General features: G+C 27.5%; 1 protein-coding gene across 1 annotated transcript in view; it reads left to right on the top strand.

Moving 5' to 3' along the window:
- Positions 1-27,988, top strand: part of LOC100211012 (polymerase delta-interacting protein 2) — a 44,568-nt gene that overhangs the window by 8,665 nt on the left and 7,915 nt on the right. The window contains exons 3-9 of the mRNA XM_065808268.1: positions 6,393-6,490; positions 7,348-7,447; positions 14,085-14,151; positions 15,047-15,151; positions 24,624-24,760; positions 24,892-24,918; positions 25,582-25,787. Of these exons, the coding sequence (XP_065664340.1) occupies positions 6,393-6,490; positions 7,348-7,447; positions 14,085-14,151; positions 15,047-15,151; positions 24,624-24,760; positions 24,892-24,918; positions 25,582-25,787 (740 nt within the window). The remainder of the gene's footprint in view (positions 1-6,392; positions 6,491-7,347; positions 7,448-14,084; positions 14,152-15,046; positions 15,152-24,623; positions 24,761-24,891; positions 24,919-25,581; positions 25,788-27,988) is intronic.

Here is a 27,988-nt window from a genome sequence, read left to right on the forward strand (position 1 = left end):
TTAAATCATGAATTTTTGTAATATCACTTATATTTTTGTTAAAAATAATGTAATTAATGTGGTTTTTGGGGTCCCAAGCATGTGGTTTTTGGAGCGCTTTTGGTACTTCCCTAAAATGTAAGTTTGCAATCAAACTACCATATGAAGGGGATTTTAATATAATAAGCTATTCCAAAAAATTGGAAAGTTGCAACTAATTTTATAAAATTTATAAACAATTTAAGCCATGCGGTTTTTTGAGGTCCCCTACTAAAATATAGCGAAACTTTACTGAAAAAAAAAAGCAAACAAAAAATACCAAAATACTTCTAAACCCCTGAGAAGAACTTTTACCATATAAAAGTATATAAAAAAGCAAAATAAAGTTAAATTATTTGTTTTGTACAAAAGATACAGCAAAAGAAAAAATCATGTGGTTTTTGGGGCCTGTCTACCTGTAGTAAAAACACTTATCTAATTTTTTCTTTCTTTTACACAGTGTTTCTCCATCAATAGGTTCATCAGGAAGAATCTTCCTGATTCTTCCTTATGAACTTAATGATGGGGAAACACTGTGTAGAAGAAAGAAAAAATTAGATAAGTGTTTTTACTAATTTATTATTGCTCTGTTCTTTAAGAACAATTAACACTCTGTTTGTAGAATACACTAACATAATTTATATATATATATATATATATATATATATATATATATATATATATATAACCACACACACAGCCCTTGGAATTAAGGTCGGCATTCAGCAATGCCGACCTTAAAATGTTTGAGGTCGGCAAAAAATTGCCAACCTCGTTTCTAGGTTTTATGGTAACCCCTTTGAGTTAACTTTTTTTTGCCTACCTCTAACAGTTTGAGGTCAGCAATTTAATGCCGACCTCATTTTTCCTAATTCCGAGGGTTGTATATATATATATGCATATATATATATATATATATATACATATATATATATATATATATATATATATATATATATATATATATATATATATATATATGTATATGTATATATATATATATGTATATATATATACATATTTATATGTATCCTTACTTTTTTGATCTTTATTAAGAAAGAAGAAAGCTTTCCATCTCATTCTTTTTATTAATGCTTTGGTTTTATCAAGTAATTGTATTCTGTAGTTCTTTATTGATGGAATCGGAATGTTCTTGATTGAATAATTCAAGTTAGTTTTTTTCATTGCGTAGACGACTTGAGAAGAGTGCTCGACGTATGGAGCTAATTGATGTTGTTTTATTGTACCAAGTTATGATTTTTTCATTTAACAACTGGGTTTAAGTTAGCATCTTTTAATTAATTTCCAAAATTCTTTTGATAACCTCTAACCTAACACCGAGTTATCAAAAGAATTTTGGAAATTAAAAGATGCTAACTTAAACCCAGTTGTTAAATGGAAAAATAATTAGGCAATGCAATGCTTACAACCCAACCACGAAGTCCTGCAAACTATGCACAAACAAAAAATATGAAATTCTATTTTCCAAAAATAAAAATCTACTAAACAAAAAAAGTGAAATGCTATCCAAGTGCAGGCATCGAAACAAATTTCTTCTCGCCCTATTCGACACGGGTAATTGATCAATTTTCTAATTAATATTGTTTGTTTGTTTGTTTTGACGTCAGAACTCATTCTATTGCTTTGTTATGTTTTTTCTGTCAATTTCTGTATTTTGTATTTTTTAACGGTTTTTTCTTTATTTAAAGAATAAAATATGGCTGATGATTGCCGAAGGGCATGAAACTTTAAGTTCCATCACGAAGTTGTATTTTTTCAAATAATCAAACTCTTTATATATTAATACTGATCTATTTTGTAAACAATTTACTTAATATTGATCACTCTCCAACGAACAAGAGACTTTGTATCATAACTTGGTACAATAAAACAACATCAATTAGCTCCATACGTTGAGCACTCTTCTCAAGTCGTCTACGCAATGAAAAAAACTAACTTGAATTATTCAATCAAGAACATTCCGATTCCATCAATAAAGAACTACAGAATACAATTACTTGATAAAACCGAAGCATTAATAAAAAGAATGAGATGGAAAGCTTTCTTCTTTCTATATTTATATGTATATATATATATATTTATATGTATGTATATATATATATATATATTTATGTATATATATATGTATGTATATATATGTATATATATATTTATATATATATATATATATATATATATATATATATATATATGCATATGCATTATATTAGTTGTTATACATAAGTATTTATGTAATATGTTATTGATTAGTCATGCCTTTTTTGATTATTGTTTTTCTTTAGGGATTTTTACAATCAAAAAAATTAATTGTGTATTAAAAATAAATACTTAATTTCAACACCTGATAGATTATTTAAAAAAGTTCATTCCAACAAGAATATTAAACCAACTACATTTATATTAACTATATAGTATATATTTATCTATATTAACTATAATATAGTAACCATAATTATACTACTTACAAATTATACTTACTATATTGTAGCTAAAAAATGTAAAATAAACAAATATTATATTTCTAACAGTCGTTTTTGAATCATTGTTGTTTACTAATAAATCTAACTAATCTTCATCATCACACATAATGTTATTGCCAACCTGATATTGTGAAAACTTTTAATGGTTATTTTTATGGCTTTTTTGTTGACATTTTTCTTGAAATCACCATATATAAAAAATTACTAAATACTTTTGATAACTTTTCTTAATTGACATTTCTCTTAAAGTTACTTTCTAATTTCTTTTAAATTGAAGTTACCAAAACCATATTGAGCAAAACTTTATTAGTAGAAATAGTAAAAAAAATAATTTTTCAAGATTCTTTCGATAGTAGCCTGATTTGATGAATGCATGATTTTATATCTTTTTGTAAAATATGTTGTGCACAGTGACAGGCATATAGTACCACCTATATAAATCAAGATAAAAAGTTATGGTTTCAGAACAAAGTTTGTCAAATTCATAATAAATAATATCTTAGCCTAAGAATAATGTTCTTAATAAAATAATGAAGTTTTAAATGAGACTGACGTCTAACCCTGTAAACTCACTACTTATCTCCAGCCTTCTGAAAAACCTGCAAGTTGTGTTCCTATCATTTCAGATGAAAATCTGTATTTTTTGGTGTTAGAGTTGGCTAACTTTCAGGTATGAAGAAAAATTCAAACATTTATACGTTTATACTTACGTCAATTAAAGATGCTCTCAAAAAGTTGCAATCATTAGAGCCTGGGGAAAAAAGCCATAAAATTGCTCTTCCTTTTACCCCAAACGAGAAAGCAACAAGTTTATAAAGTATTTTTTACTTTGCTCAACTGAATTTATGCTTAAGTATGCTCATTAGTGCATTGATAAATTTTAAATTTCATAAAATAATCTTTTAATGTTCTCATGTTATGACCATATAAAGTTTTAATCCTCTTAATTTGAGGGGGTTACAAGATGCGCATAATCTAAAAAAACTTTTTAAAAACTCTAAAAATTCCTTTTAATTTAAAAAATTGTGGACTGATGTGGTGATAAAGTTTACACCATTGTACAGCTAAGAACACCGTTGTGCAGCTAAGAACACCATTGTACAGCTAAGAACACCATTGTACAGCTAAGAACACCGTTGTACATCTTAGGACACCATTGTACAGCTAAGAACACCGTTGTACAGCTAAGAACACCATTGTACAGCTAAGAACACCGTTGTACATCTAAGAACTTTGTCTATATAAGATAAAAAGATTAGCTTGGATACATGTTGATATAAAATCAGTAAATGTTGAAAAATTAAAAACAAATGATTTTACAATAATTTTTTTAACCATATTCTAAAACATATTACTTTTTTTTTTAATAAAGTTAATAATGTTATAAAAAAGAACTTTACCAATTACCACAACAAATCAATTACCACAATAAAATGATTCCTTTCTTAAAATCTTGTTAAATAGTACTACAAGTACTTTATATTTTTAACTAAAATCTTTCAAAAATGAAATTACATTTTAACTTTAAGTGCTTATGACTCATTGCTCTGAAATTTTTTTCAAAATTAACAATTCAAGTTGTTACCTATGCGGGGCTGTAATTGTAAGAATACCATTACTTTGTTAATTTCTTGAACTGGCTTTCATTACAATAGTTGCAATAGTAAAGTTGTTAATAGGTTATCAAAACATTTTATGCCTGAGCCTTTCCAGTAGGATAAATAAAAATGAAACTAGACAACTATTAGCTTTATTTGGTTTTAAATTAATTTGTTTTTGTATGAAGATTAATGTGCAAACACCTATGTATTTATCAAAAAGACTTGAATTAATAAAAAGTAAACTTGTGGAGAAAATAATGAAATCAAATCTTAAAAGCATGAATAAAAAAGTATTGTTAATTGTTTTTAATTAAAATTTTCTCAAATAAATTTTCAGCATTCTGTGTTTTGTATTTAAGCTCATTTACAATATTTTGTTATTTCAGCCACTGCTGCATCTTCAAGTTCTTTTTTTTTTTTTAGTTTAAGTTAACTTTTGGAAAATATACCCACCCTGAGCGCATTAAGATTCATTAAATTCATTTGTTTATTAAATTTCACTTATTACCAAAGGAAACTATCTACTGATAAAAATAAAAACTTAGAGAAGTCAGGCTATAAAATGAAGTTTATATACATTACTGAAATAAAAATGTCAAATTTAAACTAAGTGATCAAAACAAAAACTTTGATTGTTATCAGATCTTAAAAATTCACAAACACTAAACAAGAATTCAAAAAGTTATTGAGAGTGTGTTGAAAACTGAATAACTTGTATTGTTGTTTTTATACATTTTTGAGTTGTTTGTCCGCATTTCAATCCCAAAATCTAAAACTTAGAACATATGTTTCAGCAACAAGTTGCATATTATCCTTTGTTCAGACTGTTTTTGTTTGATCAGTTTTTAAAGCATTACAGATAGAGCCAGTGATATTGAATATGTCATTAATGCTGTAAATGGTTTGCCTCTTTGGGGCTTGAGTACTAGATGTAATAACCCAATTTGTTCAAAATGTTTCTGCCTTTTGAGATTTCCAAAACTGTTTCATCACCCATTTTCATTTATCTGTAATTAAGTTATTTGCCAATATGAGTTTTCTGATATATATAAAAAGAAAATAGATTCAAGATAAATAACTGGAGTGCCTATCTGTAAAACGCGCTGTAAAAAGTCACAAAAATAAAAATTTTGAGTTATTTCTATTTACGCATTTTATATACTAAAATTTATCATCTATTTAAATATTAGAAAATTTGAAAAAGTAAAAATAAATTTTTAAAAAATTTATCTTTATTTAAAAAAAATTTAAATGAAAAATGTATTGAAAAATTTTTAAGAATGGATAAAAATCAATTTCTTTTGATGTGCAACCCAAAGTAGTTTTGATGTGCAATCAAAAGTAGTTTTGATGTGCAATCAAAAGTAGTTTTGATATGCAATCAAAAATAGTTTTTCGCTATAGCTATAGTAGTTTAGTTTTTCTCAAATTTTTCTCAAAACCAATTCACGCAGACTAAGAGCATTTTGCAAATGGGCTCCTTATTTGTTGTTATGAAATTGTCAATAATATAACGCAATTAACATAGTAATAATAAGCACAATTGTAATAATCTGTCTGATGCATAAACAATGCGGTAGTGGTGTAGTGGTAAAGCGCTCGCTTCACAAGCGAGGGGTTACGAGTTCGATCCCCACCACGCCCCTGGTAGTACCGCGCTCAACTTGTTTTTCTGCGCAGCGGCCTTGTTCCTCAAGGTTCGTGTTTCAGAGTTATAGAGTTGAGAGAGGGTTATAACCACTATTAAGTAGCCTCCTCATCTGTAGTGGCCTTCTCGGCCTTGAGGAGGTGAATAACAAAAAAAAAACAACAACATATTGCATATACTGTCCACCTTCTTTTGGACCACCCTGTATATAAATACATATATATATATATATATATATATATATATATATATATATATATATATATATATAAATTATGTCAGTGTATTCTACAAATAGTGGTCAATGTTCATAAAGAACAAAGCAATAATAAATTAGTAAAAACACTTATCTAACTTTTTTTTTTGTGTATATATATATATATATATATATATATATATATATATATATATATATATATATACACCCTGTGGCATATACACCCTGTGGTATATACACCCTGCATATACATTATGTGTACATTGTTATTACACTTAAAACTCCTTTTAAGGCCTTAAATGTAATTTAAAGTCATGTGACTTTATTATATCTGTTTTTATATTATTTTACTATTTTGTCATAAAAAACTTTATAATAAGATTGATAAAACTAAATAGTTTTTTTAGTTGTTCATGCACAAGATATTTGGTTATCGTGGAGTAATACTTTTTCCTTGGGTTGCTAAAGTATATGACCATAATGCATTGCTTTCTGATGATATACCGTATGTATATTTTATAGTTTCTTTATTAAATTTATATTGTATAATGGCAATGTAGTCTTTGTGTATGCAATGTGTCTTATGTGTAGACTCTCTGTTTGTTGTGTTTTTATTTTGTGTACATATAACTTAGCAACTAGTGCTCAATTATTGCCATTGTTAGTTTTAATAAAATAAAGCGAATTCAATAAAATAAACCTAAATTTAAAAATCTGACATATTTTCAAGTCAGACTAATTTGATGCTAAAAATCATAATTTTTTTGGAGTATTTGGATCATTTATAATTATAATTTTGATTATCAACATTTATTGATTATCATCATCATTTTTTAATTTTTTTTTTTTTCACTTTTTAATTATCTTATAATAATCTGAACTCCTTGAGTTTTTTTATGCATTTTTTTTCTGATGCAAAGTTTGAATCAAGAAGTTGTTATTTTTACCTGCTACTCTATGTTTTTTATTAAAATAGAGAAAAAATAAAAAGAAAAAAATCAATCAAAATCTTTTATTCAAGTTTGTTAGATTTATTTATTTTTTAACTTTGTAACAGATTTATTTACTTTTAATTTTTAAGTTTGTAACAGTTGTAGTTTTTTAACAACTGTTACAAAATCCAACTGTTAGTTGGTATTTTATCAGTGTTAGTTTACAATTATTACAAAAACCAACTGTTAATTGGTTTTTGTAATAATTGTAAACTAACACTTGATTTTTTCAAGTTTCATTCATATTAATTATGTTTCTACAAAATTATTTATTAAATATTTACTCATTATTTACTTAAAATATCAAAACTTATTTGTTTTGATATTTTAAGTAAATTCTTAAAATGTTTGACATTTTTATTGTTTACAGTTTAATAAGGAATTTAGCAAAGAGATCTGGAAATGAACAGCATGGGATTGCAACCACATTTTATCAAGTTTTGATTGATCAAAGAGATTGTCCATACATAGTACAAGTTTTTTTTAAGTTTTCAAATATTTTATTTTTTAAATAAGAATAACTTATTACTTTAAAATAATTTTTTTTGTTGCGTAAATATTTCTAAAGTTAAAAATGTTCTGTTTAAAAATTTCTCTTAAGATATCTAAATTTTTTTGTAAAAGTTTAAAATAATTTAATGAAAATAGAAAATAGGTTTTCAAAATTGTTTATATAAACTTCATTTTTTGAACTTTTTATTTTTTATACAAAACAGAAAATAAAATTGAACACACAGCTGCGTTAATAAAATATGTCATTTATTTTTTAAAAGATGCCTTAGCATTAAAATTTTTTTTGAATTAAGCACCCCTGTTTTTATTATTTATATTAAAATGTTGCAATCAGTTATTAATTTAAATTCATATTTCAGTATTGTTTTGTTTTTTGTCCAATGGTTTTTATAAATTTTAAACAAATATTTTAGCTTTTAAAACCCCTTTTAACTTTATTTTATATAAACTTTAATATAATAGTTTTTTTAATGCTTATAGAAACCAGTACATTTTATTACACTATTAAAATTGAGTTATTTTTTGTAACGTTCGTTTTCGTGCTAAAGTTAAAGCCATTAAAAGTCTTTACAAAAGTAATCGTAGAAAAAGTATGAGAAGATTTATCAAAAAATACATATTTATATAAATGTAATTACGTATAATTATCCTTTGATAATTTTAATAAAATTGGTTTATTGTAAACAATAATAGATTTAATTTAAAATAATCAATAGATTTAATTTGTTACTTTATTTAATTAAGCAATAAGTAAACAATTGTTTATATATTTGATATATTTGTAATTTAAAAGCATTTCGCATAGAACAGTAATTTTTAAAAAAACATAATATTAATACATTTTTTTTTTCAAATTTTAGTTTTTTGAACTTAGATTTTTTCTTTTTCTTTAAGATTTTCTTTTTTTAGATTATTTTCAGTGCATTTTTGAAACGTTTTAAGTTGTCAAGACAAACTGCTGTGGTAAAGTTGAAAAAATAAAATACTTTAAGCATGGTCCTGAATGCATTTCTTTAGCTCTTGCAGCCAACCTCCAACCATTATCACATTGTCGTAATGTTGCTTCTCTTTCTCTTTTCTACAAATACTGTAATGGGCACTGCTCTAAATGGCTAGTGTCTCTTGTGCCATCTACTAAAATTCATTCTCGTGTTACTCGTTATTCAATTAAGTCTCATCCTTTTTCTGTGGCTGTTCCTAAGTGCTCCAAAAATGCTTATTCGTCTAGTTTTTTCCTCGAACATCGGCTCTTTGGAATTCGCTTCCTTCATCTTGTTTTCCTGATTCATATAATTTGCAATCCTTTAAGTTGTCCGTCAATCGTTATCTTGCTCTACAATCTTCATCTTTTCTCTTTCAGTAACTTTCAACTTTAATTAGTGGCTGCTTGCAGCCTTGTTGGAAGTGAAGATGTTTAAAAAAAAAAAAAAAGGTTTTATCAGACATGTCTGCCAAACTTGAATATTTATCGAACATGTTGTCTGGAAAAAAAATGTTTGTTATTTCGAGTCATGTGTGTGTGTGTGTATGTATGTATATATATATATATATATATATATATATATATATATATATATATATATATATATATATATATATATATTCACAGCTCTCAGAATTAGGGTCAAAATTGTTGTATGCCAACCTAGCTGCTGACCTAGAAGTGTTTGAGATCATCAAAAAATTGTCAACCTTGTTTCTATGTTTTATGGTAAAACCTTTGTCATATTGATAATAGGTAGCTGCAGAGGCTTCAGTATATACATTAAGATAATTTTTCTTATTTTATTTATCAATTGTTCATCATCACAATAAACAGATCGAATTTAATAAACTAAATGGTAAGTGTCATTTTAACATGGTCTACTCATTCTTTTCTTCACTCTATAAACATACTTTTTATAAGTTTTGAATCCATGTTTTGAAAACAGAATCCAAAATCAAAAAAAATTCTTAATTAGTAAAATAACTTTCTTTTTTCTTTTTCTTTATGTTTTTACTCTTATAACTACACTTTTTTGGTAAAACAAAAAGTTATAAGCATTCAGTGAAGTAAATACCAATGCTATGCAATCAACTTATTATGCCTATTTCTTAGCTTAGATATTTTCCCAATATAAGGAAGTTTAAAAAGCAAGAGTTTTTTGGTCTTCAAACAATAAAAAACAGCTCAGTTATGTTAGTTTATTAAATTATGGATTTATTCTACAAGCCAAAATATTTACAGTTCACACTTTAGAACTTTAAAAAAACTCCCCGATTCTAACAAAGACCAAGATCAGTATTTTTTGAAGGTTTTATCAGTTAAACATTTTGCAAGACTTAGTGTGAAAATAAAGCAAAGCTGTATAATCTATAATGCTGAAAAGGTTTTCTTACGAGAAACTTTTTTAATGATTGAATGGTTTATTTTAAACAAATGTACTCCAAGAATTAGGTTAGATGTCACTTATATAGTTGAAAACTAGTCGTTGGATTGACACCTAAGTAAAATAAACAAACAAAAAAATCAACAGGAATATTGATAAATAAAAGCAAGCATAAATAAATTAATTAAACAAAAAAATAATGACTAAGCTATAATAAATTAAATAAAAAGACAAAGAAGTATGAAAACACTCAATAACAACAGGGAATAACAATAAAAATAATAAACAACAACAGCACAAATAACAAACTTTACGCAAATAAAAAGCCAAACACAAAAACTACCTAACAAAAACAAAATCTACATAAAGAAAAACCTAACACAGAAACTTCTACAAAATAAAATAAAATATATTTGTTATTTTTGGCAAAGTAAATTTAATTAGTTAAACATTTTTTGAACTTTTTTTCTTATAACTTGTTATTTCACTTTAAATTGATTATTTTTGTTTTGTTTTATTAAATCTATTTGTTCATTTTATTTTTTCATTTAAAATCTTGTTTAATTTTTTCTTTAATACCTTTCAATATTTTTGTTATTATACTTTATTTTTTACTAATCTTTTTTATTCTTTAAAATAATTTCTTTTGTTTTTCTGCTTCTCTTTTCACCGTTAAATAAACGCTTCCACCATTTGCGATGTCATTGCAAAGAATTTAAACTCTCGTGGCTTTTGCCTTTCTCCTTTGAATCAAGTTCTTTAAAATACTTTCCATGTTTCTTCAGGTCATCTTCATGGAGGTTTTTCTAGGTTTTGTTATGGCATTATGATATCTTCTATAAATAATCTCATCTGATTTTTGTTTTTTTTATAAGAATATAAGTTTAGGAATATTTTCCTTACTTAAATATGTGGATAAGTTCCTGCACATTTCTTTCAAGATAATTGTGTACAACATAAGTTCTAAAATGATTATGATATGGTTGAGTGTGCCCATAAGAATAAGTATATACCCATAGAATTAAGCATGTGCCCAAAGGAGTATGTGCCCAGAGAAAAGATTAAGTAATGACTAATTACAAATTCTTTCCTCAGTAAAGCCATTTACTGCTAACATAAAGTATTTTTCCTCATTTACAAATACTGCTAAATTTAGTAAATTACTAGCTTTAATTCTGTTCAAGTTGATTTTTTTTAATATTCACACTGCATATTTTCAGTTCTGTATTTATATTAAAGGAGAGCATTTTTTTTGTATAATTAATTTTCCAAATTTTGTTTTGAATGAAACTTAAAGTAAACAAATTGTTTAGCATTCGATCCTTTTACCTAAATTTTAGTTGTTTAAATAGTAACATTGTTACATAGTAACTAAAATATTGTAAGAAAAAAATTGTGCATGGCGGCACCAGGTTTTTTATATTTAAAAGATTTCTGATTTCGATAGATAAATAATAAGTTTTGCTAGTTCTGTTCATTCCTAAATAAGTTTTTTTTGTTTGGTGTTAGCAATATTTAAGTGTTCTAGTTGCTTTTGTTGCATATGTTGCTTCTTTCTTGACTAGAGTCCATGTCTTTAGAGACCAATCAAACCTTAATTTCTTTTTTAGAAATGTATTAAAAATTTGGATTATCATAATTATTTCTTAATCTTTTTTCAAAAAAAGGTCTCATTCTACATTTGACTCATTAGTTAACTTTTTATAAAACTTGACCTCACATAAATTTAATTTTTCAAAAGCTTTGAATAACGTTTTTAAAAAGGAGTGAATGTTTAGAATGACGGTTTTTTAAAAAGTTTATATAACAACACTATATTGAAATGGATTTTTTTGTTTTAAAAATTTCTTCTTACTGAATTACCTTTTTCAACTTCAAAAATGATGATTTACAAAATTTATATTCAAAATTTTTAATATCAAAAATTTAGAAGTCTATAAGTGTTAGCATCAAATCTCTTGTTGTGTCAGTATTTAAAATATCATGTGGGCAGGCTTGAGTTCAAATTCATTTAATCAAGTGCAAAGAGGTTAATTCAGATTCCCAAATACAAGTTCAAATGCAAATGTATTTATTTTTTCTTAAGAATTTAAATAAAAATATTTTTAACTATTTTTATTTTTAAAAAACAAAAATTGACCCAATACAAATTTTGTTTTAAAGTATATAAGTATATATGTTTATTTTATGTTGAACATAAAATAAACATATATACTTATATACTTTAAATTATTATTTAAAAGTCATAGTTTGTTGCACCTAAAGAACCTAATTTTTTTAAAGCAGTTATATGATAGGCTGCATTGAGCAGGGTAAAAAATTTTCCTTTTTCTACTAAACAATCTTTTTAACAGAGGCTGAAGATGCTAAGAAAAAGTAGTACAAACATTACATGCTTGACAGAGTCTTTTAAGCAAGTTTGCTCTAAATATTTATATACTTGGTGCTTTGCTGATTGGTGGTTTAGGTAGATTGGAGTTACATTGGAGAAAGTACTTTCTCCATGAGGGCTAGAGCTTAATCTTTTCTTTGGGTTTGGTTGATTATGAATAGCATTAAAATCTATAGAGCTTTTTATTTTGTACTGGTGATAATTCAGTAGCTTTTTCAATCAGTAATTGATGAAAGTTAACATTAAGTCTTGCCTTGAGAATACCACATCAGCTTGAAGCATGGATCTAAGGCAGCTGCAATTTCATATGCATCAATACCTCCATACTTTATTAGGCATTTGACACTTTTGACAATAGTTAGTGCATACTTATGATAATACTTTTCACATAAAACTGACATTTTGCGCTCAAGCCACAAACTTTGAAGAGTGACTTCATCATCATAAGCTTGCTATTAATTGCCATTTGAAATCTTATTTCACCCTGCAACAAATTTGATGTTATGTTTTAAAACAATTAAATATAAACATTAAAATAATAAAACTTATAAAACGTACGAAACTTGTACAATACTTTAAAATTTCAAAATGCAATTTTATTTCTTTTGAAAAAAGAAATCTTTAATTAGCTAATTCTCATTCACACTTTTAAATAATACATTCCTAATTTTGTTTAAAATTAAAACCGTTGCCGCAACAATTATTTTATTTCTTTGTTTGTGTTTACCTTAGTTTTAGTTTTATCCAAAGATAAAGGATTTAAAATAATGTCTCATTGAAAAAAGCATTTCTTTGAGTACATAAGTTTACCGGTGGATGTAAGCATGTTTTTTTTTAGTTACACTAAGAAAAACTATTTTATGTAAGACTTAAACAAATGCTCAAGTTGTAAGTAGGCTCAAGCTGCAAATACGCTATTTGAAAATTGTTAAAACTATTTTAAACTTTAGTAATTTAGTTTAATTTTGTAATTTTATTTTTAGTAGTTATTAAATGTTTTAAATACTTTAAATAATTTTAAACAAATATTTACAAATTACTATATTGTTATTAAGACTAAAATTTTTAATTTTGTTTATTTATTATCAGAAGCACTTAATTCTTAGTTGCCATAGTAATTCTTAGTTGCCAACAAATTGAAGTTATTTTTACTTTAATGGATATTTTAAAATCGTTCTTTTGAAAAAGCAAATTTCTCATACATTCCATTGTCTTTAAATTTTGTAAAAAGTTTTTAAATTGAGTTTTGTAACAACATTCATTTTTTAAAATCTAAAGTTCAGTTAGTAAACAAATGACCGTTTCAAACATTAAACAAGTTATGTAGGTATTTTACTTTTTAATCCATTTTATAATCATGAACAAAAAATTAAGTAGCTAAAATAAACAGAAAATTATTTACTACTGCATTAGAAACTAAAATTCTTTTTCCTAATTTTAATAGCCCTAACCCTGACTATTTAATAACCCTGCCATGTTGCGCATAGATGTAGTCCCTGTTAATGCTTTTGGTGCGCATTTTCAAACCGCCCTCATCATTTAACTGTTTTAATATATCTTTTACAAATATTTATGGTCTGTTAAGCAATCTTCTGTTAGTTGAATCTTGCGAAATTCACCGGAATTGTTTGCTCTTAGTGAGACTGATTTAAATTCCACTGTTCCTTCTTTAGATCTCAGTGTTGATGGGTACTTTGATTTGCAAAGACTCCAATAGTCACATGCTTGGTTTAAGGGTTACGGCTTAAAATCAGTTCAAAAAGTAAATTTTTAAAACAAATTTGTTATTTTATAATCAGTTATTTTTTATCTTTTGTGTAAAATTAATTTTAGAGAGCACAACCAGAGTCAGTCACATTCTTAGGAAGCAAAAATGACATATCATTGTATGCAATACCTGGTATTTTAGTTTTAAAAATTTATATAGTTTATAACAGTTTTAAAAAATTTTTTAAACTATAATCAGTTATAATGTTTTATAAATTAGATACTATTTGATATATTGTTAGTTTTAATTAGCTGTAGGTTGCTGTGAGAAAAATGTTTGGCTCCAGCTTCAGCCCTAGTTTTTTTGAACTTATGGCTATGGCTATGACTGCAGAGTTTTTGCTCCACCTCTGGCTCCAGCGATGTTAAATATGTTTAACATTTAAAAAAATGCAAAAAAAATAGATTTCATTCTTATGTAAAAACTAACAATCTACCCTATTGTTTGATCTATGTAAGTTTGTCCTCTCCTTTTTCCTTAATTCAATTTGATGTTGTAAGTTATTTTAAAAGTAGGGTATATTTAAAGAAAAGATAAAAACCAAATGATAGAGGAGGTACAGAAATTATTAAAAATATATTAACACTATGCAAACCAAAATACACAGCAGACTATTACTATGCACTTAAATACAATATTATAACCGAAGGTGAGGAGATGGAGCCAGAAACATGTGGTTTAGAGAATTAAGGAAAAAAGAAAGGACAGGCTTGCATGCATCAACCAAATGGCTAGATTGTGGCAATTAGTCTTTACATATGAAAGAAATCTTTTTTTTTATTTTTTTATTTTAGTCAATCACTGTATTTTTTAAATAAATATTTGCATTTAAGTGCCATAATTCAAAATTTAGGACAAGAAATATTAGTTACATGTTGGTGAAGATTTTTATGTGTAAATTTTTAATATTAATACATATTTTATTATACAATAGATAAAATTAAAAATTTTTTATTTTTCAATATTTTTATATTATCATGACTTTTTTTCTTTCTTTTTTGATATTTTGATTTTTAAATTTTTTTAGGTTTAGATTATGTGCATCATGACGAGATTTTGCCATATATTTCTAGTGATAGCCAACCAATTCAACATGAGCTTTTTGAAAAGTTTTTAAAACCAACTAATGGAGGTATTTATAAAAATATTTTTAATATTTTAAAAAGTAATAACTTTTTTTTAGAAAAGATAAATATTTTTACTTAAAATTTATTGACAAAAAAAATTATGTGAAAAAATGCTAAAGACTTTTAAAAAAATTTTAACAAAATGTTTCTCAGCAATAATACAAAAAGTACTTATTTTTATTACAAACAAATACCATTTTTAAAATCTCAATGAAAATACGCTTCTTTTGAGACCCAGGTTGACATACTTTTGAATAACTTTTTTTTCGACAATATTAGGGACTTTACCTTAAATACTAAAGGTTTGAACCCAAATATCTTTACAACTTGATGTGATGGTGAAAAATGGTTTGCATATTTAAAATCAGCATATTTAATTTGTTTTAAAAAACCACCTTGTTAACAAGATTTGCACAATAAAATTTTATTTGTTTATCAGTGCTATTAAACAATGGACTAATATCTGAACCACAAAACTTTATGTGTTATGGTTCAGATATTAAATTAAAATTTAAATATCTCTAATTAAAATATTTCTAAAAAATTTTTAGAGACGATAAAGATGATTTTTTAGATTTTATGAGATCGAAGACTTTTGTTTTCAACTTTATTACTTTTAGTATTCAAGTCTAGATTTGCGGTAGTGGTAAGAGCGCTCGCTTTGTAAGCGAGAGGTTCGGAATTCGACTCCCACCATGTCCCTGGAAGTACTGCGCTCAACTTAATTTCTCCGCGCAGCGGCTTTGCTTGGCAAGGTTCGTGTTTCGGAGTTAAAGAGTTGAGAGAGGGTTGCACCACAAATAACAACTAAAAAAAAAAATAAAAAACACAAAAAAATGAGTAGCCTCCTCGACTGTAGTGCCCCCCCTCCCTTCCTCTGGGGGGGCACTACAGTCTAGGAGGCTACTTCCTACTTTTGTTTTCAAACTTAATACCTTTAGTATTCAAGTCTAAATTTTAGGAAAAAAAAATCTTTACTGGAATTGATCCATCATGATATTGTTCAATGGATGTTCTACATAAACAACAGTAAAGTGTTTCTTTACATCTGTTGTTTTGGTTAGTAACACCCATTCGGAGGGTAATACAACTCTCTCTTTTTTCCTTCTTTTCATCAGTGAAAGTGTTTATTTAGTGCAGCTTATGTTGAGTCTGGAGTTTGTTAATACTGTAGGTATAATTAATGGATTTGGCTGTCTTAATTTGAGCATAATGTCTTTTACAAGTATTATGTCACTCCTGGGAAACTTGGTATTAAATTTATAGTTGAAGATTAAGGTATAAACTGTATTTGCAAGGTTTTTTTAATCCTGGATTTTCAATTATAAATAGTTTATACATTGCAGCAACATTCAATAAGACATCAAGATAATTGTTATGCTTTTTGTCTTTTCTGCTGTAGTGACTCTCATGAGCTAGAATATTTTTAATGTGTTCACAAACACAATTTTTAGTACTAACATCAAATTTTAGAGTAAAGTTTAGAATCTTTTTTTTTCAGTCTTAAAACTTTAATTTCATGCAATGGCAATGCCTGACATATAGGAATAATTTTTTCTTTTTATCTAACAGAATAAGGAAAGCTGCTACTTTTTTTTACATTATTACATAGGCATTTGGCAAATGTAGTTGTCATATTTAACAGAAACCCAGCCACACAAATAATCATTTTGAGCCTTGTGATCTTTTAAACCAAAAAAAGAAACAAAAATACTTTTTTTTGCTCTTCTGTTAATATCACTAAACATTTACATTGACAATCCAAAATAAAAACTTCTCTGACATGCTGTTTTTTTCTACCATAGGGTTTGTGTGCTTCTCCTGAGGAAAATATTTTGTTACTAATATATAGGCCATTAAATTTTAAAAAAAGAAAATAATCCCAATAGTGATCCAAATAATAAGCAGTGAATAAGCCTACAATTAACAAACTGTGGACTATAATTTTTTAAAATTAAACACACCAAATAATATCAATATATACATCTAATTTTAATATATACATTTAATGTATCATTCGGATCATGCTAAATATAAGTCAGTATTAATATGCAACTTTTTATTGCTGCAAAAACTAATGGAAATAATCAAATTACTATTAATTCCATTTATCTGGTATTTATCTGGTATTGATTTTCTTTTTTAGCTTTAGTAGCAGACTTTGAATTATTTGCATTCATTTGTTCTGCCATTTTTTTATTTTTTACTATTTTCAGAAAACAAAAACAAAATTTTGATTGGACATTAGGAATTAAAATAAAATTTATGATGTGATGACTTTTAAAAACCAGTTGTAAGAAAAGGGTTATTTTTTATGCAATTATATTTACACAGTACATACAAAACAAAGCAAATAACACTGTTTAGTCTCATTTTGATAAACATGTGACTTTTGTACTTTTCAATCTTTCAATTATATTTTTATTACTGACTTTTAGTTCATATTACACCACATATTAAATACCCTAATTTTTATTCTTATTTACTCCCAACAAGGCTGCAAGCAACCACTATTAAATTGGGAGTTAATAATAGAGTTATAGCGCAAGGAAAGGGTTGGCAGAAGACTTAAAAAGTTAAAGGTTGTATGAGTGAGGAAAACATGAAGATGGGAGAGTTCTAAAGCATTAAAGTGCAGCAAAAAAAACTAGATAAATAGAAGTTTTTAGAGCGTGCAGGGTGAGACTTGACTTAATGATGAGTCAATCGAGATTGAGTTTTAGTTGATGGAAATAGATATGATAGGTCCTTTAAGCAGCTACCATGATAGTATTTGTAGAAAAGAGAAAGAGATGCAACTTTATGACGGTGGGAAAGAGGCTCAAGCCTCTGTCCCACTGTCATAAACCAGCCCAAGTATGACATTAGTAAGAACCAGCCCAAGTATGACAAAAGTATTCCATACAGGGGCGAATAAGAGATTTGTAGGTAGAGAATAGAATTAAGAGAGAGAAAATGGCGAGCACAATAAAGAGGATCAACCTTTGCCAGATGTTAATTTAGCAATCAATTGTATATATCTTTATCTTTATAGTTTATAGTTTGCCATAGAGTCAGTTTTTTTATAGCACATATGATATTAGTACACACTACCATGTACAAAAATTCTATATATATATATATATATATATATATATATATATATATATATATATATATATATATATATATATATATATATATATATATATATATATATATATATATATATATATATATATATATATAGACGGAAAAAAACACAAAATAACTTACAGTTCTATTTGTGTTAATAAGTCCCTGTGTAATAAGGTTAATATATATACTAAGGAGGTAATCCACTGTTATTTAGGGTGGTAACCCTCCTACAAAAGACATCAAAAGGTAATCCGCTGTTAGTCAGCGTGGTAGCCCTCTCATATATTTATAAAAAATATATATATATAAAAACAAACATGGAGTTCGACTATGAATGCTTAGAAGAGCCAAATTAGCCAACAGTTCCTAGTGCATCTGCTGAAGTTACCAAAAATATGCATAAGTGGTGTGGCAAAATATCATATATCGTTTCTGACCTTTTAAAGCGACTTAGATTTCTTGAAGATGAAAAGATAAAGGTCTCAATAGCAACATCAAATAAACCAACAACAATATTCACATATGCACAAGCAACATCAATTCAGCAAAATCAATCAAAACCAAAAGAAACTGAAGTGGTAATGATGGCAAAAATTACAAATGAGTTTAATAAGAAAAAAAAAGAATTGAAAACAACATCATTATAAGTGGGGTAGCTGATCATACTACTTTAGACAAACAAATTAATAAAGAAAATTATAAAAACATCATTAAAACATTACTAAAAGCAATAAAACCAGATTTTTCAATAACAAATATAAAAAGAATAATTTGACTAACTAAAAATACTAAAAGACCAAAAGGACCATCTAACCTCATCTTAGTTGAATTGGAGAACAAAGAAACTCAAAAGTTTTTAATTAAAAATTCCAAAAAGTTAAATGATAATATCAACTTCAAAAATATCTTTATTAACAAAGACAAAACTGCAAACGAGAGATTGTTCGACAGTGAGCTCAGAAAAGTTAGAAATACTAGAAACGCAGCACTTGCTCATGAAGTTGAGGGAACAAATGGGAGGCAACGATACAATGTGGACAATGGAAAAAAATATTATTGGGGTACACTATCAGGTGAACTCAAATGGATTGAAATCAAATCAGCATAATTTACATATAAAAATTAAAAGATCCTCTACATTAAACTTGGGTATACAAAATGTTCAATCTGCTATAAAAAAATCTGCTATCATTTATGATATAGTGCATAATCATTCTCTAGATATTTTTATACTCACTGAAACTTGGATAAAGTCAGACGACCCTACTGCAATTCAAGAAGATAATGCGGTAGTGGTGTAGTGGTAGAGCGCTCGCTTCATAAGCGAGAGGTTCCGAGTTCGATCCCCACCACGTCCCTGGTAGTACCGCGCTCAACTTGTTTCTCTGCGCAGCAGCCTTGTTCGTCAAGGTTCGTGTTTCGGAGTTATAGAGTTGAGAGAGGGTTATAACCACAATTAAGTAGCCTCCTTATCTGTAGTGGCCTTCTGGGCCTTGGGGAGGTGAAATAACAAAAAAAAAAAAAAAAAAAAAAATATATGCCCCCAACAGGCTTTAAAACAATTCAGTACTGTCAATCAGATTATCGTGGAGGAGGCGTTGCAATAATATACTGGGACAACTTAAATATCAAACCACTCTTGTTATTGTCTACCTTTCTGTCTTATGAACGTACATCTGCCAAACTAAATTTGGCAAATAATATCTACAATATTATTGCTATTTACCGATCAAATCCAATCATTCCAACAAGTATTTTCTTTTTCGAATTATCTGATCTCCTAGAAGAACTTCAAACATTATCTGGAGAAATACTTCTGTGTAGTGACTTTAACTGTCCAGGTACTACTCCAACAACCTGCAATCCAAGACTTGCTGAGATTCTAGAGATCTACAACATAATACAAAGGGTTCAATCTCCAACCCACATATCATCTACTACCGGTATAGCCAACTTGCTTGATCTAGTAATAAATCGACATGATGACATTTCACTTAACAATATTCAATTAACTGATGAGGGTATTTCAGATCACTATATGATTCAGGTTGCACTTTATCATCAACCTTCAAATAGTAAAACTGTTTGGTTTTCAAAACGAAACTTTAGAAAACGAAACTTGTCATGCTTTATAAAAGAATTGCAAGTAATGCCATGTTGCTTATCACCTGAAAACAATGTGGATGATTATGCTGAACAAATAAGAGCAAATATAACAACTGTTCTCGATCATTTAGCACCCATTCAGAAATATTCAATGCGACCTGTTAAACATGATGATAAATGGTTATCTTCAGATGCTAAGAATAAAAAAATCAGACATAGTAAACTGGAGCGTTGTTATAAAAAAACTGGAAACTTATCAGATAAAAAACTATATCGAATTGCATGCTGTGAGTCATCAGCAGCAATTCATAAATCCAGATGTAATCACTATAAGGCAAAACTAAATTCAGCATATGGTAATCAGAAAGAAACATGGAATATTGCCAAGAAATTACTACATTCAAATAGTTAAACTAAAAACACAATACCAGAAGCAAAATGCAATATAATAAGTCAATATTTCATACACAAACTTGAAAGTATAAAAAATACTATCCAGGAAAGGCTTGCAAAAAACACAAAATCTAAATTCATCTCAGAGTTACATCCCCCGGTAAATATTTTAACAACATTTGGTACAGTCACACCTACAGATGTGTCAAAAATAATCAAAGCTCTCAAACCTAAGACATCGCCACTTGATATTATTCCAACATACATCCTTAAATCTTGTTCAAAGTTTTTCAGTCCAATTATAGCTCACCTTGCTAACCTCTCATTCAAATCTAGAATTTTCCCAGCCTCATATAAAGTTGCTCAAGTAACACCAATTCCCAAAAAATCAGGACTAGCAGAATTTGACTTATCAAATCTATGCCCAATATCAAATCTCAATACAATTTCCAAAATTCTTGAAAAGCTTGCATTATCTCGTCTTCTTCCACACGTAACTTCATCTATTAACTTCAATCCTTTACAATCTGGTTTTATCGAATCACTCAACTGAAACAGCGCTTTTAAAGATATGCAATGACATCCTGCTAAACATTGATGATGCTTTGAACACTATTCTCCTATTTCTTGACATATCTTCAGCATTTGATACAATTGATCACAGCCTGCTGATTTCCCATTTTAAAGATGAATTTGGTATCACAGATATTGCACTAAAATGGCTGACATCATACTTGCACGAAAATCTTTTGTTTCTATTGGATCAACAAAATCTAGACTAATATCAAATTCATCAGGAGTACCACAGGGTAGTGTATTAGGCCCATTTCTATTTTCCATGTTTGTTTCACCTATATATCATATTATAGCTAAACTCGGTACCAATCATCATCAATATACTGATGATACCCAACTTTATACTGTCATCAACCCAGGCATAGATAGCATTAATGAAATCAATGTGTGTGCTGATGCAGTAACAAAGTGGTTTCTAGAAAATGGACTTCTGCTCAACCCAAATAAAATAGAAGCTGTTTTATTTCGATCTAGAAAACAAATTACCAAGCATAAAAATGATTCTAAAATTGTTATTTCTGGAACAACACTAACTACGATAAATTTACCCTAGATTCATCGCTCTCTATGGACAAGCACATAAACAACACTATTAAATCTTGCAATTACCATATTCATGCACTTCGCCACATTCGTCCATGTCTGACTAAAGAAGCTGCAAATACAATTGCATGTGGCATTGTTAACACTCAGCTTGACTGTTGTAACAGTCTTTTATCTGGTACTTATCAAAAAAATATTAAAAAAAACTCCAACAAATTCAAAATAGCTTATCTCAAATCGTTTTCCATTCTCCTATTCATTTAAATTCAGAAATATTGCTGAAATCTTTTCATTGTTTACCAATAAATCAAAGAATAATCTATAAGATATCAGTTATCACATATAAAATTTTATTAACTAAATCTCCTGCATATTTATTTGAACTCCTAGAAGTCCGAACTTCAAAATAAAATACTAGATCATTATACAGTTGTTAACTTAATCGTCGTCAACAAAAAACTTCTCTGGGCTCAAATTCTTTTTGTATGACTGCACCTCGAATTTGGAATGGTTTATCTATGAACACGCGAAACTCAACCTCTTTAGAAACATTTAAAAAGACTAAAATATAAACTTTTTATAAACGCTTTTTCAACCTCATAGCCAACTTGTTTTAGTGCTTCTGAATTACTTCATCACTATTGTGGTTGTTGTAAATAATGGCACTTTAATCTCTAATTATTATTATTAATATTATATATATATATATATATATATATATATATATATATATATATATATATATATATATATATATATATATATATATATATATAATTTATAATTTTACATATATATATATATATAGAATTATAAATAAAATATATATGTATATATTTTATTTATAATTCTATATATGTATATATATATATAAATCACAAGCGCAAATGATAACTGAAAAACATGTTTACTAGTATAGTTATCTTTGTTTAGACTGTTGTTGTAGTGGCTATTTTTGTCATCATTTACACTATATCTTGAAATCAAACATAACCACCTTAGCAGTGCCTTAATATTTTTATTGTTAAAGTTAGTATGGCACTGCTGACACAAGCTATACATGTCACATTGTTTCTACTATTATTAATAACTAGCTGATCTGACCAGTAAAAATACAGGTCATTGTAAGTCTATTTCACACTGAACCTTTCTATACTTTTTCCTTATATATATCCCAGCTTTCCGGACCCATAAAAAATAGGTCTTTACCAAATCTACCATTTCTATATTTATCTATTCCACAACGATCATTTCTATACCTATTATTTGTTTATTTCAATATTTTTACGTAAAATAATTCATTAAAAAAAAATTGCTTTAGGAGCAAAAAAATTTAAATGCTAACCCTTTCAGCATACCTAGAGCTTATAAGAGATTTATAATTAGGTTTGTTTTTCTCCTAAATGCATATCATTGATAGCTCAGTGGTTTAGTGCGCTGTCGCCAGTGTCGTTTCGGGAGATATCTCCTAATAAATTTTGAAAATTTTTCAATCTTGCTGTATTTATAGCAATATTTATAGCAAAAATTTTGTAATAGCTTCGCAGTTTATTATTATTTTATATTAGCATCATTATTTTATAAAAGTATAGCAGAACTAAGATAATCTTAGACCATTAAAACTATAGACTATAAAATGCTAAGGGATTGCCCATAAATTACGCAATGCTAAGTTTATTTTTAAAAAAGAAAAAGGAGATCTTCAGTTCTTTAGGGTGGCAATTTTCAGTAAACTTAATGGGCTATTTTGATTTTTTATTTAGCATACGACTCTGTGAGGGAAAATATTGATCTTTTTTGTTTTGTAAAGCCAAAAAATATTGGAGTATAGTACTATTTTGATGGTTATAATACTATTTTAATCGTTGTTGTGCACTTAGTTTAGAATGTTCAACGGGGGCACGGTAAAATGGCTGTAAAACTCTAAATTCCTCATTGTATTAATATTAAATAACTATAACTTTTAATTATTTTTAAAAGTAATAATTTAATAAAATGGTTTAATTTATGTGTAAAATTAGAACTTTCAATTAGTTGTTACAATAAAAAAATGTTCTTATGTAAAACATCCTTTTTAAACCCCCTTACTGTTTTGAAAAAGTTAAAGTCACCTAGTAGCAAGTTTTTTTTTTATGTTTTTAGAATTTTTAGCTTTTTTAAAAATCTTTCTGTTTTCAAAGTGTGTAATATTGTTAGATATGTTTGTATATAAGCTTTATAAAACTTCACAAGTATTTTGTATTTTTAAAAATTTTGGTTGCCGGTGGTTGGACTTGAACCTTGGGTTTTTTATTCAGAAGCTTAGCGCGCTAACCACTCGGCCATGCTGGCATGTTGGCTATCAAAATTTTAAAACTATTTAAAAATCTTATTTAATGGAAATAAATGCTGTAGATCAAAAATTAATGAGAGGTTGATGCAATGCAATTTTTAAGTAAAGGTCAAACTGTAAAACTTGATTTATGTTTAAGTATGTTTTAACATTACATAACTTGAAGTTGCGTGCGTTAGATATTTGCATACACTTTCGTTCAGATTTTCTCATAAAACAAAGTGCTGCCACTCTTTCTCGCTATTACCTCAGTTGTAATAGCTGCCAAGAGTTCTGTGTCAAACATGCTCAAAAGGGCACTACTAACACTACTACTATTAAATTCAGCAATATTATATAGATGACATTTATCCAACTATTCATTTTATGCTAGTATTTAATCTTTAATTTTATTTATATATACATTATAGTCCCTGCATTTGAAGGAAGCTCAACATTACAAATGTGGCATGAAAAAAACCATAAGTGGCTTGAAATTTCAGATGTTCATCGTGAGACAACCGAAGATATTCGGGTCACTGTAGCACCATTTTATATGGGATCAAGAGTATGTCGGGTTTTTTTAATACAGTTTTTAATTATAGTTATTTTGTATACCGTAATTTTTTTCTCATTTTAGCCTGTTGTATGAAATGAGGAGTTTTGAGTATGAAAAGTTTTTTTATTTTTATTTTTTAGGTTGTCCAGCAGAGTACAGGTTATTGGGTAAGATATAAATTTGTTTATCAGTGACATATGTTTATATAATCTTGTTTATCAGAGACACATGTTTATATAAACTTGTTTATCAAAGATACATACAACCCTTGGAATTAGGAAAAAGGAGGTCGGCAATAATTTGACGATCTCAATCTTTTAGAGGTCGGCATCAGGTCAGCAAAAATTACTTAATTCAAAGGTCTGACCATAAAAATAGAAACAAGGTCAGCAATTTTTTGCTGACCTCAAGCGCTCTTCGGAAAGCGGTTAGGTTGGCATTGCCAAATCCCGACACTAATTCCGAGGGTTGTACATGTACATATAAATTTGTGTCATATATGTTTATATAAAATAAATGTTATTTATTATAACAATAAACTATTCATATATTTTTTTATATGAATATGCTGTTTATATATATTTTTTAATTAAATTAATTCAAATGACTTATATTAGAATTTTTATTTATGATTTTCAAATTATGAGAAACAATTATTTGTTACAACTTAAGGCAGCTTTCAAAAATCTTTGTTGATAAAATAGTACTGATATGCTGAAGTGTCTCAATTTTTTTACTTTTTTTTTGATTATTATAAAAATATTAAACATTTAGTAATAAAGATAAAAAAATCTTTTGATAATGTAACTCTGAAATTTTATTTTATTTAGTGGCGTTACACAATTCGTCTAGAGAATCTTGGTAACGAATCAGTTCAGCTGCGTGAGCGTCACTGGCGTATATTTAGCTTCTCTGGTACTCTTGAAACTGTTCGTGGAAGAGGAGTTGTTGGACAAGAACCTTTACTGTCACCTGCTAATCCAGCATTTCAATACAGTAGTCATGTTTCTCTACAGTCTCCTAGTGGTCAGATGTGGTAAGGTGTTATATAATATTGTTGGATTTAGGGGATTACAAATTTACCTTAAAAAGTTATTTAAATAGTAAACAAACATTGTGATTAAATTTACACATGAAAGGTATAATATTGATTCCTCATGCATTAAAGATAAGTGTGAAATATAAGTTCACCTCCTCAAGGCCGAGAAAGCTGCTACAGACAAGGAGGCTACTTATTTGTGGTATAACCCTCTCTCAACTCTATAACTTCGAAACACGAACCTTGACAAACAAGGACACTGCATGGAGAAATGAGTTGAGCGCAGTACTACCAGGGACATGGTGGGGATCGAACTTGGAATCTCGCTTATGAAGCAAGCGCTCTACCACTACACCACTACCTCATAAGTAAAGGGTTTAGTGAAAGATGATAAATGCTTTTTAGTTAAAGGTTAAGTTCTAAGACCTCAAGATACTTGTTAACTGCAGGCTACTTTAGATCAACTGTAGCTACTTTAAGAAGGAATTTAATATTTTATTTATTCAAAGCTTAGTGCAAGGCTTCGTTCCAAAAAAAGTTTAGGATGCGGATTCTCATAGCTGAAAATATAATAATTTTTATCATCTAACGGACATCCATTTATCCTTTTTTTCTGGAATTTTAAGCATTAGATTTAATTGATAAAATTATTAGATAACAATAAAAACTAAAAGAGCTGTAAAAAACACAAATTATAAATAAAAATATAAAACTTGAATACGTATAAATAAGGGAACGTATAAATAAGGGAACATAAAGCATGATGACGAACGCTTTGGAAAATACCTTATCTTAGTCAATAACCCAAAAAAAAAAATTGATTAAGAAGTGATAAAAAATCATGTGTCACTTTTATATTAAATAACCATTATACAAGTAGAAAATAGCTTAGGAAAAACTCCAATATTAACTCAAATCATCATCTTGACCTGTATACAGTGACTTTAAAAAAAAAAACTCTAAGAAACGCTAAAACCATGATCACAAATTCGAGTATAAAAAAAAAGTAGTAAAAATTTTGCTGTAGTTTTTAAAACTAGTAAATTATATATTTATATAGTAGGATAAATTTAAAAAGGGCTTAAGGTTACCCAATGTGGAGAAAATTACAAAGAAAAAAAGTGTAGCATTCTTGGCATTCTTTGGAATGACAAAATAAAATTCACCATATAGTACAAACATCAAAAAAGATAAGTAAAGATATCTACCTACTTATCATTAATACAAGTAAATAAACTTAGAAAGTTAAATTAACTATTGCCTAGCAAATCTAAAGTTGTTTTATACAATGCTTTATCTAAAAACCATTTAATGTATGGTGTTGAAATTTCGGGAAACAGTAAATCAAAAAAAACTATACAACTCAAATGTTTACAAAAGGAAGCTCTACAGATTATTGGTCCCAACAAGGTACACACTAGACCAATCCTAAAAAAAGGAATCTATTATCGTAAGATCAAGAGTATCAAGTGGCTATAAGAATCCAAGCATAGAAGATATGTGTTGGATTAGCACTATCATCTTTAATTAATGATTTTAGCTGGGTTAGCATTGATAAATCTTTGAGAGTTAACAGAAGAATAGCCCTTCCTAAGCTTATAATATAGCTTCGAAATGTCACTATATTGGTTGTGCTGAATGTCAATTGTAAAATTTTGTTTCAATTTTTCAAGACAATATATCAACTGTAAAAATTTGGTAATGTGGAAGATACCTTTTATTAGGTATTATTCCCAAACAGTTTTCAAGTTAAATTTACCTTTTTATTGTAAATTTTTATAATACTGAAGAAATAAATGATGAAAAAATTTGAACAATTGAACATATTAACAATTAAGCAACATTTTAATGTCGTTTAAAAGTTAAAACAATTAAAATAATTTTGCAACACATGAAGTCTTAGCATTTTTAGAAAAACCACAATAGTAATGACTGGAAAGTTTTTTTAATTAATAGTGTTTTTGTTTTTTTATAATTTTATAATATTTTCAAAATGTGTGATGAGTGTTGCGACATTGACTGACAAATAAGTAAAACCTGTGAGGATTGTTGCTTTTTTACTGTGAAACATACTGGTATCATGTAACCCAGTACTACCTGATCTATGCCCTGCTGCCTTGTAAGGTGTGCCTTTTTAGGCAAAGGCTTGGAGAAACCAACTCCAACCTAAAAATCCCCTGCCTTGGGGCTCTTGGTTG

This window comes from Hydra vulgaris, chromosome 10, assembly GCF_038396675.1.
Source record: "Hydra vulgaris chromosome 10, alternate assembly HydraT2T_AEP".
NCBI lineage: Eukaryota > Metazoa > Cnidaria > Hydrozoa > Anthoathecata > Hydridae > Hydra > Hydra vulgaris.